Genomic DNA, 17,240 nt, shown 5'->3' on the forward strand with positions numbered 1-17,240 from the left:
ATCATGAATAATTCATGCAATTGCACAATCTGTTGCATTCAAGTGACGATGAGGTCGAGCTGGTGTTTTTCGAGCAATGTTTCACTTTGTTACATGTACAGCTGAATGTGGACAAAGTTGCCATGCATATCGCTACATAGGTAATTCATATATTGAAATCAATGAGAATATTCACTCTGATAAATTTGTGTTCAGGACAAAAAAGCAATTTTTTTAATTCAAAAAATGAGTCATTGACTCCATTGCCAATTTTGTCAATCAGCCAAAATACTTAAAGAATTACAATTATTCATCTAATAACACAGATAATTTATTTTGAATGATACAGATTATTTATTTGTTGACAACGCAAATGACTCAGATGTAACGTTCAAAGATTAATCATAGCAATTAGTGAAACTTAATATAATTGAATCGAAACTCACCTCATTCAATTGATAAAATCCTGTATTTAGTTCCTTGAAATGCTCTGTATAATACCAATCTACTCTGTCTCGGTGACTCCAGTCAGGATTATTAGAATACATCTGATTGATGGGTTCACGTAGCACTTGACGATTCTTTGTCTTAATGCTCGGACAAACTAACCCAAAATATCCCGTCGATCGCTTTCCAATATCATTGAGTATTTCTCGATTAGCTTTAGCCTGTTCCTGCTGCTGCATCTGCCGCCTACGTGCCAATTCCAAAATAAAGCGTTGTCGAAGAACATCCATGGGATTTGTAATTGAGAGTGAGCTAATTTTCTTCCTCCGGACATTACTGGAGTAGGAATGTTCCTTGCGTGGGATTCCTGTCTGCATAAGAATTAATTAGTTCATTCCTTGCCGTTTTCATGATTATTAGATGGATGGGAATGTAATGAAAAACTACTGCACAACAGTGATTTCGAAGGACTGCACGGATGAAGAAATCTCAGAAAATTCTAACGCATTTTGTTGAATTCCTGTCAAAAATTCGGAAGAATTTCAGAAGATTCTGTTGTACTGATTCTACATTTGTATAGACATATCGTCATACCAGTCAATAGGCTAGACTCTAAAATAAATTCATATAATCATGTTCAAATTGAGCCATCCTTTACACACATATTGTTGCAAAAACTCCTTTGATTCCATATTTCGACAATTAAGGTTATTTATTTGATATACAATTTTATAAACTCAATATAAATTTAATATTTAACATATGAACTTAAGTTAGCCACTCTATTTTTTTGTCTGAAGTCGAAATCGTTCGTTTGATTACATGCAGACTTCAATAATTTGCAGCAACAAAATGATGAGGACGTCAGCAAATTCGCAGCCAGAGCTGAACGAGTAACACTTGATTCAATCGAGGGCATACAAAACTTGCTAGCCGATGATCTGGACGAGAAAGAGAAAATTGGAGTTAGGAAATCCTTGTTAACCTTGGCGAAAGCTAATTTCGAACATGGTTTGCGCGGGCAGATTCAAATTTTGGTCCGAGCACACAATTGCAAAACATTGCACGAAGCCCGTTTTGGAGCAGTTGAACTGGATAAAACTATGCCAGGATTCCATGGGTTCTCAAATGACTCACTATAAGAAATTTTTCTAAATTTCATGGAAAATGTGGTAGTAATTCTCATGGGAGCGACATTGAATCCGATTTAAGGGAAAAATGGTTATGAAATTTCAAGTTTCAGGTAAAATTCAAGGAAATTCATGAGTTTTCAGTGGCAGTGAGACAGAAATTTCATAAGTTGACTGAATTTTCAATGGAATATGAATATTCAGACCCAAAATTACAGGAATTTTCACTTTTCTTCTGAATTTTCCAGAGTTTTCTGAAGTTTCACGGAATAATTGAACTGAAAAATCAAGTATTTTATTGATTTTCATATCATTCGAATAGAAAATCAATGGAATATTTGATTTTTCAATGACGATAATTCCTGAAATTTCGATGGAAATGGAATATGATAAAAATTTCCGGGATTTGACACGGAAAATTCAGACGAAAATTTTTAACAGTGCTCGACGAGTTATGGAGGAGGCTCCAGTGGTTCCAGGCTTTCTCAAGTGGGAAATGTTCAATCAACGGGGCGACAATCCCTGGAGTCAGGGTGTTTCGCTTGTCATCAAGCAGGGTATCAGGCGAGGGAATGCAAAATGCAGCCAAAATCGAGTCTACCTGTTCCAGATCGACACATTATCAATGCATATGAGGTAGTGTGGAAATTTTGCCATAATCCAGAGCATGAGACTACGTCATGTTATAAATTGAAGAAATAATATCGAAATCCTGACAGTGCAGAACTGCAGGTGTCGGAGAAAAGACGCCATAAAACAGATCAACAAGAATGCTGACGGTATTGTGAAGAAGAATCATAACAAAAACAAGAGCTCATCGAACGGGGACGCATTGCCGATGGGGGCAATCCAAATTGCGATGATGTAAATTCGGCCCAATTTCTGTTTCAACAGATTCCTCATGTGCTGAACACTTCACAAACGATTCTTTTTGCCCCTCATCAGACACCTTGACCACTGGCTTCGAGTTCTGAACCTTCATATCAATAAATTTATCCAAAATAGGTCGGACAGCTTTCCGAGGAAACTCATTTAAAATCTTCACGGCTCTGGAGATTATTATCCTCTTCTCGCTTGGAATCCATACTCTATATACCGTAGCATCTTCAGCATACCCAACCAACCGTCCTTCAAGCGACCTTTCAGCATATTTCCCCTTCCCAGGTGTCTTGTCTAGAACATAAAACTTAGCACCAAAAGTTATTAGATGTTTTACTTTCGGCTTCTTCTCGAACCACTTTTCGTGAGCTGTTTTTCCATATAAACATCCTCCCTGTTCGTTGGATTCTGTGACACTGTGACTCCATTCTGTAATTCTGTGACTGTCCCATGGCAGCTGAATGGCAATGCCTAGCAATATGCCTTTTACGATTACACCTGTAGCAAACCATAGACTCATAGCGACGTTTTCCACTCTTCCATTTTCGCTCCTTCTTGTCACTACCACCTGACGCCTGACGATTGGCCAACACCGCACCAGCATCTCAACAAGGCACCAGCCTTCTTGTCCGATCTCTTACGGGCATCACTCTTCTCTTTTATTTTAACATTCAATATGTCTGGATCAGGCAGATCATCTCTAGACTCTATCGCACACCTAAAATTCTCGACCGATGCGGGTAAACTCCATAACAACAAAATACTCAGTAACTCTGAATTAATCACCATCTTCATTACTGACAATTTGTCCACTGCATCGAAAAACTTGCCCATGTACTCCTTCGCATCGTTACCCTCCTTCATTTTGTGTTCTATCAACTGACGAAAAAGAGCGGCCTTTCGAGCAGGGCCTTTCGATCCGAACTCAGATTCTTATCCCACACCTCCTTCGATGTTGTGCAATATTTAGTTGACTTTATCAAATGTGGACTGATCGTTAATATGAAATCTGACCTTTTCGATCTTCATGCGTCCACGTTTTGTAAAGTGTTTCAGATGCTGTGTCATTCTCTTTGACCACTGGTGCTTGCTTTTCCCCGCTGACGTAATCCCATGCATCTTGTTTAATCAACAATGCCTCGACTTGGAGTCTCCAGGTTTCGTAATTATCCCTCGTAAGATACTGGATTGTTGTGGACCCAACCGTTCCATCAGCCATGGCGGCAGTTATGTATTTTTTTAACAAGCCAACCGCTTCTAACCTTATTCAACGGATGCTTTAACTCTCTTTTTCAAAACTCTGAATCACAACAGAACTGGGCCCATAACCTGTTGTCAATTATATCTCGTGAAAGGTGGAATTCAAATAATAGAACAGCACTAACAGAATAAAATTATATATCTTTAATCGTCGAAATAGTAAATACGTGTTGACTCGACTGTAAACGTACATCGGAGCAGACGCAATAATAATCATAACATTGCAATAGAGAGACTAGCGCTTTGCCTGCATGACTGATGTACTAAAGCAAATGACGTCAATAGAGCGCGCAGATTTGTATCATTTATTCCAACATTTATGTCGGTCAGAATTATTATAAGAAGAAACGCTCCTTGCGTTTCCCCGAAATGTAACCGAGATAATGAATGAAATTATCCAGAAAATGTAAAATTTGTACAAGTGTTTCATTGTCTATTGTTAAGGCATTCATAACACCAGACCCTTGCGGACAACTGTTCCTAATTGCAGCTGTGTTTACCTAAGGCCCTCGGAGGCTACTGCGCCCAGGGTCATAGTCTCTTGATTCTTCTTCTCGAATATTTTACGCTTCCCCCCTTGCACCCACCCGACATCAGCGCCGCCTTCTTTCCCCACTCACCATCCACCGCCAGCTACGGACCTAACAGCGACGCCCGTACCACGTGGTGACGAAAGTTGGAACTAATGCCAGATGATAGCTAATACTACTGACGTGAGAATGGTTCGTAACCGGAAAGATGAAACCACGACGAAATTGGAAAATTAGATGCACAATCCAGAGATATATTTAGCCCCTCATTCAGTGATGATTATTATCCCAATCGTCCCAAAAGACTTGAATCTCTGTGTCTTTATACATTTTGCTAATTCTATGACATAGAACAAAATTGAAAACTGAAGAAGTTGAATACTACACTTTAAAACCTTCTTTATTTCTGAAAAAACGTGAATGTTACTTGATGAATTACTGGAGGCACAACATTGATACTGAGCCGGAAAATTTGGTTAGGAGGTTTTGTATCTAATACCGAATCTTTTGAGAATCAAAAAGAGTCCCTTATCGAAGCATGTACGTGTCATCGAAAAACAGAGGCTTTCCAACGAGGATTAGAGTATATTGTAATCTCAGAAATGTTACGTCATGATTTTGCAAGATTAATAAAATAATTCTTAACAAATCATAACATTAAAAGAATGTTTACCTGTTTAGAGCCTACCTTTCGGAAATAGCTCGGGATAGGCTGGCTGACTTTCGATTTAATTCTACAAATAATAACACAATTCAAGTTATATATAATTTTTAATTAGATTCAAATTTAAATTTATATATAAAATTTTTCTTCTCGTATACCCTTTCGGGTCTTTACGATTTGTTCCCTTCCCACCCTCCTCAACCCCCTGTACCGCATTTGCCGAAGGGAGGGAAAACCTCATTCGAGGGAAAAATCTGCCCTGGTACAGTCGTCCTTTTGACGGGACTACCGCTATAAATTTTGACCGCCGGTGCCGGGAAGCGAACCCGGATCATTGGCATACGAGTCTAGCATTCTAACCGCACGGCCACTACCGTCGGTTAAATTCATATATATTTTTTTATAACAGATTTCATTGAATCATAATATGAAGAAAGTTCTTACTGAATTCAAATAGTTAAATTTCCGGTGAAAGAAAATAGAAATTAATTACAAGAATTCTAACTTATTATCAAAAATTTGATGAGAAATTTATTTGTATTTTTATGAATCCTCTCATTTAATTATGTCAAAAACCATTTATTTTTATCTTAATTGGTTAAATCATGGATGATTTGACTCTATTTTGACTCTAATTTCAATATAAAATTGAGAGAAAGTCTCAAGTGAATTTAATATTGAACTCAAATGTGAAATTAACATTGAACCAATCAAAATTCAAGATAACAAGAATTTCTACTATTCAAAAAAAAAAAAATTAGGAAGGAATTCAATGAGATGTAATTCCTTCATTTACAAATGTTATATAGACTTTCAACTAATGACAATAATTGATGTACAATCATAACTTGATCTGAATATTATAATGAAAAAGACTACAGAAGGTAGATTTAATCGACAAACGTATTTGGGATTACAAGCATAGATAATTATCATAATGAAATGATTCCCAATTAGAATGTAACGAAGATAACAATCAAAAATGATTCATCGGTTCATTTTATGATTAAAGGGTGATCAAAACCTACTTAAACAATTCATAAGCAAATCTAAATTTTTCTCTAGTTAAGATGTTATAATTCGATCATAAGATTAGAATTATTCAAATGATTATTTTATAAATGAATCCTACATCTGAAAGATTATTTTATAAATAATTTTTAAAATCAAAATTAATCAAATGATTATCTCCTATTCAATTCCCTAAATAATTTTTGAAAAATACAAATAAATGAAAAAGAAAGCCAAGTTAAGAATGTCGCATAAATAGTGTGCAATCAATTGCTCATAAGAAAAACAATTCGCAATGGAAAAAAGATTGAATGAAAAATTCTCCATAAAATTGAAAATCTGTAGGAGCAGGACCGACGTCCTTGGCGCGGATCAGAAGATGGAAGAATAAATTAATATAGATAGTGAGTTGAAAAAATCCGTGACCACAGGTCTGTCAGATACCAAATACAAATCATAACCTCACAAAAGATTTTGATCTCCGAAGTCCGGATATAGCTGTGACGGGAAGAAATTTGAATTTTCGACGGAAAAAACAAACATAAAACACTGAATTAATTTTTTGTTTTACTCTGATATGTAATTTAAAGTGAAAAAAAAAACGTTTCTCGTGGTTCTCCATAACAACATCACAATCCACGTGTAAACGCACTGGTGGCAACACATCGACGTTGGATGTGAGCCTCATTTGGACCGGCGCTGTCAACATTGTAATTTGATTATGATACTTTATAATGTCAATCGCGAGAAAGTGACTATCAGCCCGATGCTATGCACGTAACTTTCTCACCGTTAATCCAAAAAATACATTTTATATAATTACATTACATTACACCGTCAATCCAAAAAATACATTTTATATAATGTAACTAAGGACACTTCTCCAATTTATCGTCCCGTTTTTTATACAGAATGTCAATGATTTAGAGGTAGTGGAGGAGGATAGTGTGTTCTGTATAGATACGCAATGCGCTCGGCCAGTGGCTCGGCCTGATTTTGTATACAGTCGGAGTCAAAACTTGTCTTGGCTGATACGTTACCGCGTATCTTGATTTTTTAGGCGATTCAGTAAATAAGTTACAAAAAAGTCCATCACGCGCGGCTAATAATGTCGATTTAGCCACATTCAAATGTGATCTATATTATGGTAATAATAGGCACTTTGAATCAGATGATTGGGTCTTCTGAATTAATAATGGAGAAATTAAGCGATGGCAACACGAAGATCTTTCGATAATGTCCAGTACTCGAACAGGAATCATTGATTCAAAATTGGGTACTATTGACGATTATTCTTCGCACGTGCGGGTCCCAAGTACAAGAGTGAATACAACGAATGGATAACACCCCACACCCTTTTTCCAACCAGTAACGGAACTGTTATAAACATCTAAAGGATTGATGATTGACATGTATTTAAATTCAAATTTTGTTCTAATAGAGTCAAATATACCTGTTCATTTTGTGAAGAATCTTCATAATATTCGTGTGAATCCCAAGTTGCTGCTATGTACGGAATCTCCACATATATCTCCTCCGTGGGACTTATGCGGCTGGATGCGGATTTTGTTAAATTCATTAGCACAGCCACTATAAGTAAACTTGACAGGATCATCCTTTGTATGGATGCTAATAACGAATTCTCTCTGGAACAAAGACATATTCGAATACAATTATTATTTTGTCCAAATATAAAAAAGAAATACCTGAAAATAAAATAAAAAACTGGCTCAATGCCCAGAATACTTATACACTCTACAGACCCATCAGATATAAATTTCCACGGTTACATTATACAGTGACAAACATTGATGATGTGTGGGAGGCTAATTTGGTTGAGTTGAGATCACTCAAGACGTATAATGACGAAATTTCATATTTACTTGTGGTCATTGACGTTTCAAGCAAATTTGCTTGGGTTGAACCATTGAAGGACAAATCAGCACCGCAGGTACTCGAGGACTTTAAACTTATAATGGGAAGGAGCGGTGGTCGTGTGCCTGTTTGTATACAAACTGACAAGGGAAAAGAGTTTATGGCTAGCTGTGTCCAAAAATTTTTCTCTGATAAAAAAAATTTAGTTCCGTGTTGCATGTAATCTTCACATAAAAGCCGCAATCGTGGAACGTTTTAATCGGACATTAAAGGAACGCATGTGGCGTTACTTTACACATAGTTGAACATATAAATATATGGATGTGTTGGAACAAATTGTCGACTCTTATAACAACTCGAGACATTCGTCAATAAAGATGGCATCTGCGGCTGTTACTATCGATAATCCTCCATATGCATGGCGTAATATAGAAAATCGGTACAAGTTGGAGAAATCTTGTAAAGAAATCTTTAAATTCAAAGTTGGGGACTATGTGCGCATCAGTCGAGGGAAAGGAATCTTTGAAAAAGGCTGAGACCAATTGGAGTAAAGAAATATTCCAAATAACGAAAGCAGTTATCAAATAATCATTACCAATATACGAGCTGAAAGATTTAGGTGATGAACAAATTGAAGGATTTTTTTACGAGCCAGAGTTGGTGCTTGTCAATAAACAAACGGACAAGGGTGAATTTATAGTTCAACGTGTCATACGCTCAAACGAAAAAGAAAAAAAGAAACAAATTCGTGTTCATTCGGAGGGATATTCTGATAAATTTGATTCGTGGATACCTACGTCAGAGCTGCACGTTATTGGAGAAAAATGAAGAGGAACAAATTTTATTAGGTGTACAAATAAGTTTTAGGACACTTCGATTCCGTGCCATAAAAGCAATTCAAAGTTACCGCTTACATATGATATGGTGGGGTTTGTTATGTAGTATCAAAACATAAGGGAGTCATAAACATAACCTTAAATTCTGTGAATAAAACATGCAGACCGATAAGCTATTTATTAGACACTGCATTCGCTATGAATTCCATCAAGGAAAAACTATTAGGAAAGCATGTCAATCGATTTGTTCTGTTCTTGGGGACAACATTGTATCTAAAAGTACATGTGAGTATTGGTATAAGCGATTTAAAGAAGGTGATTTCAACGTTAGTGACCGTGAACGTACCGGGGCCCCTGTAAGGGTGGATGACCAGGAACTGCTAGCGTTGCTGGATGAAAACTCTTGCCAGACGGAAAAACAACTTGCAAAACAGCTTGGAGTAACTCAACAGACCGTTTCCTATCGCTTAAACGCAATGGGTGCCACACTTCTTGACTCAAGAAAATGAAGATAGCTGACTTGACATATGTTTGAATCTTTACAATAAGTAACATAGAAAGTCTTTTTTGTGGAAAATTGTGACCGGCGATGAAAAGTGGATTTATTTTGAAAATCCAAAACGCAAATATCATTGGGTTAGGTCGATAATTTCCTCGCCTCGCAAGATGAAACTTTCCTTGCGGAAGGCATCCGTGAATTACCTAACAGATGGCTGAAGGTCATTCAAAATGATGGAGATTATTTTGATGAATAAATGTATTTTACTTTTTTTCGAAAATAAAATTTAAATTTTTTTCAAAGTGTTCTAAAACTTATTTGCACACGTAATATATGATGTTCCCAAGCAACAGCAGCATGGACTATCATCCCGATAGTACAGCATCAAAATATACAACATTGCTCCCGAAACAAGTTGAGTTGGAAGGACAATGCGTTGTGGGCCTGAGTGAAATTTAGTTTCCTTGTAATTTTTTACATGTACGTGGTAGGAAAGATGCCTCCATCAACTATGTTAGCAGCGGAAAAGACAATAAGGGCTAGGCAAATCTGCCACAAACATTTTTTCTACCTACTGCGGTTTTCAAGGACCTGACGGATCTCGTGGGTTTTATGAATAACTTTGCACCCTTGGAGGATCATATAAAATTTGAATATTCTAGCCAATAAGATATTGTGAAAATTAGAAGACATTGCGCCTCCAAAACATACGGTAACATGGTACACGCATTAGACTTTTCGGATAAATTGGCTGATATGTTTCGGATTGAGAGGTCCGTGCACAGTTTCACGAACGTAAAACCATATTGTGAAAGATATCTATCAGCCAGTCTGGCCAGGGGTTTACCTGAAAGCTTGTTCATCTATAGTGACTTTGTGTACCCTATGTAACGGGTGACGTGCAGTCATCTCTTTTACGAGTGGTACCACTCAATGCTGCTGGTTATACATATGGAGCCACACACTGTGCTACTTTTTCAAATACCTATTATATTCTGTTGATGAGATACTCATTTCGCACAATTGAAATAGATATAAGGTGCAATCGTGGTGGAATGATACCATTCGAGTACGGACCCTTGAACGTGCCACTTCATTTCAAGAGAATTGATTACCGAGCAAAATGAGTTCTTAAATTGCATATTACGCGAACCACGCTGGTGGAGGGTCAGTGAAGAGATACAATAATTTCGGAAGGGTCTATGTTGGGAGCCCATATCAACGAAGGCGGGAAACTTGAAAGCAGGACTGTAGGTTTTGACCCTCTGCTGACCCTCTGCTGTCCGGTGAGGAATTAAGGGGCAGTATTAAGGGATTCAGTAAACGTACCGCTGGTGAGATAAAATATTATGGATAGCCAGGTGAGGGAAGTTCAGTTATCGTCCAATGGTTTAACTTCCGCGGATGTTGCGCCAATTATTGAGCCTCCGGAAAGGTTGAGCGATTTTGTTGGGGTTGGCCAATCTGATACAGTCGGGGAGATCTGTCAAGTGAGTGTTGAGTCTAATCGGCGGCTATATTTGCCGGTCATGTTCGGGTCTGTGAGTTTATATGTTTTGTTGGATTTTGGTGCGTCGAGTTCTTGTGTCCGTAGTGTGCCGAGAGACTGGATGGGTTAATTGGGTTTGGAGATCTCTTGGTCTCATAATTCGTCAGTTGTGGTTGCGAACGGTTGTGATTCCGATTGCATTGAAGGGAGTGACGCATGACGTTAAATTTGTTATTTCTCCGGTGTTGAGTCACAACGTGTTATTGGTGTCAAATTCATGCGGATTTTTGGATTAGTGGTTGACGCCACCACTGACATTTTTTCTTGGTCCTTCGAGCCGGATATGGTGGCGAACAGAATATTCCAGAGCGAGTTGACAAAATGAGACTCGAGCACATTAAACCCCACATTGGACAACAATTGCCCTATAGAGAACTCATTATCAATGCATACTCCAATCTTATTGAAACTGGTGAACCTACCAATCAATGAGTGGACATCAGATTGAGCATTCTTCAAGCGGTGTGGCAGAAGTTCGACGCTAACCACAATACCATCAACCTAGCGCTGATGAGGCTAGAACCTGAGGAGCAACGCAGACTATCTCAACTTCATCGAGAGAATTTACGCAGCAGTTCATGAGAACTCTATGGAAACAGTTGCCAAGATGAAGACGTTGATGCACAACTCATTAAGGATGACACCTGAGTCATTAAGAACTCCAACTCCTACACAAACTTATCATCAAGGTCCTTGGCTACCACGGATCCAAATTCCAACTTTCAATGGTGACTTGACCGACGATGGATTCATTTCAGGGATATGTTCATCTCGTTGGTGATTTCCAACCCATCTCTATCAACAGTCGAGAAACTTCAGTACCTCAAGAACGCCTTGACTGGTCCAGCTGCTCGATTAATCAAAAACACACCACTTACGGCTGACAACTTCTAAGAGTTATGGGACGCACTCATGGCCTTCCACGAGAACGATAGGCTATTAGTAAATGCTGCCCTGCCGAACTTGTTCACTCTGAAAATGATGACGAAAGAGTCCGCCGTTGAGATGGAACAACTATATACGTCAGTAACTCAAACAAAGAGAACACTCGAGACTCTTCACCGAGCAGTCAATAACTGGGATGACATCTTCGTTTTCATCGCAGTTCAGAGGTTGGATGCTGAGTCCATTAAAGATTGGGAACAACATTTAGGAACTTCCAAGACGCCACCAACTTGGAACCGGTGCCAAACATTCTTGATGTCGAGATGGTTGTCATTTCAGGTCTTTGAAAGATCGCAGCCAGGAAAGTCATCAACTCACTCTCGTTCCCATTTCGCTGGCCTGAGTACTGCTCCTTCAAGTCAATCTTGCAAACTCTGCTCAAAGGATCATTCTTTATCATGTTGTGAAAAGTTTCGAGAGAAGACAACTCAGCAGAAACGTGATTATGTCAATTCCAACAAACTCTGCTACAACTGCCTGGGATGTCATCAGGTGAAGAGGTGTACGTCAAACTATCGATGCCAAAAATGTGGTAAACGTCATCATATCCTTTTACACACAACTTCGTCCAATACGAATGGGAAACCATCACCAAAATAACAACCAGCTTCAATCCCTAAACCTGCTGAGACTTAAGTACTTCAAATTCACCAGAAGATTCCAGATGCTCAGACCATGACATTTCTCGCAACTGCTCAAGTGAAGGTGATAAATCAGTTTGGTGAGTCTGTCCAAGCTCGTGTTCTTCTAGATCAAGGATCCAAAGTTTCACTGGTTACCGAGAACTTAGTCCAACGACTCCATCTACCTTGACAAACGTCAAGCCTACCCATATTTGGAATTGGTTCTCACCAGACTGGTAATACAACGGCCATTGCATCCTTGAAAATCAAACCAATCTTCGGTTCTTCAGCGCAGATCACGGTCAAAGCACATGTCTTCCCGAAATTGACTTCCACGATTCCTAAGATGCAAGTCACCAGAATAAATTGGCCTCATCTTCGAAGCTTTCCATTAGCAGGAAAATCTCTTACTAAGGGAAGATATGTTGATGACGTTTTCGGCGGAGCAAACACTGTAGAGGAGGCTCAGCGAAAGGCACTATAAGTATATGAGCTCTGCATGGCGGGCGGTTTCCCATTGAGAGAGTGGGCAAGTAATCAGCCTGAGTTTTTAGATCTCATTCCATCTGAGCACCAAGCTAGTACAACATCAATGAGAATCAATGATACTATCGTACATGCCTTGGGGTTGCTCTGAAATCCAATATCCGACACCTTGCATTTCTGCTTGACACCGCCACCACCCGGATTGATATCCAAGCGCTCAGCTTGGAAGGATATCACAGTTCTTTGACCCTCTAGGATTCCTGAGCCCTTTGATCATCCAAACCAAGATTTTTGTACAAGAATTGTGGGCAATAAAACTTCAGTGGGATGACCCTCTTCCAGAACCACAAAAAAAAATTGGGAACGAATCATCCAGCAAATGGAGAATCTCTGTGGGGATATTTTTTTAAAAGGATTTTCAGTTAAATAAAGTTCTCTTCAACACATATTGAGTATGTACACATATATATTTACACTTTTTATATACACTATCAAATTAAACTTGAAATTACTGTAACACTCCGCACGACTCTAAAGGTTACACTCACACTCGGTTCTCCACGACTCAACTCTAAAAACTCGAGACTCTTCTCTAAGACGACTAACTGTGAGATGATTACTCTTACTCTACGACAATTACTGTCACTCTGATTTTTCCCGTCCTCTCACCCGGGTTTTCATGATGCCCCAGGGCCCTCCCCACTCTTGGGTTGACCCTAGCAACACCATGGAAACGGGACGCCTCTCTGCGCTCTCATTGGTGGGAAAAGTTTTCCCCTCTGACGTCAGTGGCGTGGGCCACTCAAGCCCACGTCTCTCTCTCTCTCTCTCTCTGGTGACGTCGTCGGCGTGGGGCAGGGCCCACCGTCATTACTCGCAGCTGTCTTAGTAATTAAGGTTACCTATCTTAAACTTAACCGAATACAAGAGACGTAGTTTCCCGATGTCTAGACTAATCCTCGGGTAGTTCCCCGCAAACAATATTTACAGCTGCGTCTATAATAAAATATTACAACTCTACTCTTAAAAATACTGCAGCTCGCTCGTCTTAATCCTACCCTATAATAAATCTACTCTACTACAAAGCGACGTAGTTCCCCAATGCCTGGACAGAATGTCGCGACATTGGAACGTACTTCCCCACAAATAATATACATATATACACTGAAAAATTCCCGATACTACATCTCCACGAGATATCGATTCCTAGGTTGATCGGAAGCAACTCCTTGTCCTCATCGACTGAAATTCACGGATTTTGTGATGCATTTCAGTCCATGATGGCTGCTGCAGTTTTCATCAGAACAATTAATAATGAGGAACAGATCAACACATCATTGCTATGTGCCAAAACCAAGGTCGCTCCGCTTAAGCGAATGACAATTCCACGACTGGAACTTACAGCTGCTGTCATTCTAACAAAATTGATTATTCATGTTCAGCGACGTCTCAATCTTCAGCAAGCTGCCTGTTACCTCTGGACAGATTCATCCATTGTTTGTCCCTGGATTAACAATCACCATGCAAAATGGAAAGATTTCGTTCACAACCGAGTGTGTTTTATTCAGGAAAGTACTCGTCAAGTCACATGGAAACACATCGCAAGTAAGGAAAATGCCGCAGATTGCGCCACACGAGGTATTACAGCCGTGCAGCTTCGAGAACATCATCTCTGGTGGTCAGGACCACCCTGGCTGGCTTGCTGAAGATTCTACAAAATGGCCTGAAACATCACTAATTCCATCATCAACAACTAAAAAAGACCTGGAGGAACGCAAGTCGTCTCTTGTTCTGCTTCAAGTCATGCTAATGATTGGGACTTTCTGAATCGATGTTCACCATTGCAACAACTAATCAGAATGGCTGCTATCTGCAAAAGAGTTGGGCAACGAATGAGAAGAGTACCTAACTCAACTTTCACTTACCCTCTCACATCTGAAGAACTAGATGACGCTAAGAAATTCTGGATTAAAACCATTCAACATAAGTACTTCCATACTGAAATCAAACAACTTGAAACTGAAAAACAAATTTCTCGCTCCAGTCCACTCATCATATTAGTTCCCTTTCTGGACGATCAAGGATTTCTTCGAGTCAGGGGAAGATTAAGAAATTCGCCTGTTCCAGTTAACACCAAGCAGCCTTTCATTCTTCCACGAGACTCTGTTTTCACGACTTTAGTAATACGGGACGCTCATACCCCAACTCTTCATGGCTCAACTCCAGATAGTCTTAATTATGTGAAAAACACATTTTGGATTCTTGAAATGTGTAAAGTACACGAGATATCGACGTCATCAAGCTCAACAATTGATGGGGCAATTGCCTTCAGTGAGGACTAATCCTTCACGTGCATTCCTACATACGGGGATCGATTACGCTGGTCCGTATAATTTGAAAACCTGGAAGGGAAGAGCCGATCGGACCTACAAGGTTTGGATAGCTCTATTCGTCTGTCATGTAACATCAGCCATACATCTTGAAATAGTCACCGACTATACTACAGACGCTTTCCTAGGTTCGCTGCTAGAAGAGGAATCTGTGCAACTCTATGGAGTGATTGTGGAACAAATCTCCAAGGGGCTGATCAAGAGCTCAAACGTCTCTTTTCTCAATCATCAAGTGAACTAAATCATCTGGCGTCACTCATTACTAATGACGGAACTAAATGGGTGTTCAATCCACCATCCGCTCCACATTTTGGAGGAAAATGGGAAGCCGGTGTGAAATCAATGAAATACCATTTGAAACGAGTTGTTAGAGAATCATCCTTGACCTATCAGGAACTGGCAACCATCTTGGCTCAAATTGAAGAAATTTTCAATTCCAGACCTCTGAGTCCATTGATTCACGACCCGGACGATTTAGATGTTCTGACACCGGCATATTTCCTCATTGGTCAACAGCTAACTCTCATCCCAGAACCAAATCTGGAGTCCTTGAGGACATCACGTTTGAGTCGTTGGCAACATCTGAGTCAAATGATCCAGAGTTTTTGAACAAAATGGTCGAAGGAATATTTACAACGATTCCAATCCATCTATAAATGGAATAAACAGTCTCTACCAATCTCAATGGGTGACTGTACTCATCATCGATGAGCGCATCGATGAGGTCGGAAACTTCCGGAAGGTAGATTCCTATATAAGCGAGGAACCGGCGGGCTCCCAGTTTCAGTTTTAAATCAGACTTTGAAGAGTAAAGATCAGATACGAACGACACTGGGACAAATTCTTTCTGGCATTTTCTTGGGGAAAGTGTGCGAGTGTGATAATAGAAGTAAAGGACCGGGAAAATCATCTTCACCGAATCGAGAAAAGTCCTTACACTTGGGCTCTAGAACATTTTATCGGGGCGGGAACATTAGCTTCTCAAGTGCGAGAACAGTCCTGATTTCATCTGAGGACCAGGAAAATCAGCTTCTCAAGTTCGAGAACAGTCCCCAAGGGTCATTAACATTTGGGCAGAGTCCAAGGCCGCGAAAATCAGCTTCTCGAATCATCGAGAACTGCCTTGGTACTCATTCGAACATTTCAAATTATTACTATCCTTTAATATTTGTTTCTTTTAGTTGTGTGAAAATGATCTAGAAAAGAAATAAAAATAAGAGAGTTTTTGTCAACATCGTTTGTCCTTGTTCTCTTCGTCCACCAATCCAAATTGCTCTAACAAATATATTTTCTTTGGTTTGTACCGGTTCTTCTGAATTTATATGACTTTTAGGGTTTCCTTGACTCAGTGTAATTTTTAGATTTTTCTTTGACTGATTAGAGATTAGTCTGTTTTATTATGTTTCTTTGTTTTCTTTATAATTTATTATCAAATATTAGTCTGTCTGACAGAATGTGAATTTTGTAAATAATGTTTGTGTCGATAATCGTTGAAAGATTTGGTTCATCGAAAAGGGGTTTAGAGATGATTTAATTTGTTTTACATCGAGTATTTATTTAAAAATTAATTTTTGTTTGTAAATTCCCCGACAAATTTCGTGTTGAGTTATTTTCGCTACCTGGTCACATATCTAGCTTAAACTTCTCTAGTAACCTTCACGCAGTTCTCCAATTCGAGCTAGTGGGAAACCCTGTTGGAGTTTCTGCTGTCAGAAGATTTTCCGTTTTGTTTCCCAGTAGTCGTGCTGGTAATAACGATCTGGCGCCTAACAATTTTTCGTTTCAGGGTTATTGTGCGTCAGAGGGCTGCGTAGTGGATAGAGGCTTCCGTGAATCTCAGAAATTATGTCACAGTACATATATACAGACAAATACTGCCGCTCTCTAAAAATTGCATATTCGGACATTTAAACCATGTGATGTTTCCGCTACACGAAAAATTGGACAATTTGGGAAACTTAAATTTGATGTTCCTATAAAAATATATATCGAGTGAACATTTTGTTCAGCTGTTACGGAAAGGAAATCAATCCATCTGACCAAAAACGACTATCCTCATAGAAAATCAAACAAAAAATTGAATGGGAAACACAAAGTGAGTCTAAAAATATTGACTAAATAGATCAAAGTCAGTAGA

At 39.0% G+C, this 17,240-nt stretch overlaps 1 protein-coding gene across 1 annotated transcript in view; it reads right to left on the reverse strand.

The window, feature by feature from the left end:
• Positions 1-347: 347 nt before the first annotated feature.
• The window catches only part of LOC107044172 (protein dpy-30 homolog), a 51,221-nt gene continuing 34,328 nt past the window's right edge, over positions 348-17,240 (reverse strand). Inside the window, exons 3-4 of the mRNA XM_015265962.1 lie at positions 7,354-7,546; positions 348-797 (exon numbers count right to left, since the gene is read on the reverse strand). Coding sequence (XP_015121448.1) covers positions 378-797; positions 7,354-7,546 — 613 coding nt within the window. The 3' untranslated portion in view covers positions 348-377. The remainder of the gene's footprint in view (positions 798-7,353; positions 7,547-17,240) is intronic.

Source organism: Diachasma alloeum, unplaced genomic scaffold (assembly GCF_001412515.2).
Source record: "Diachasma alloeum isolate Michigan unplaced genomic scaffold, Dall2.0 Dall_scaffold_00681, whole genome shotgun sequence".
Taxonomy (NCBI): domain Eukaryota; kingdom Metazoa; phylum Arthropoda; class Insecta; order Hymenoptera; family Braconidae; genus Diachasma; species Diachasma alloeum.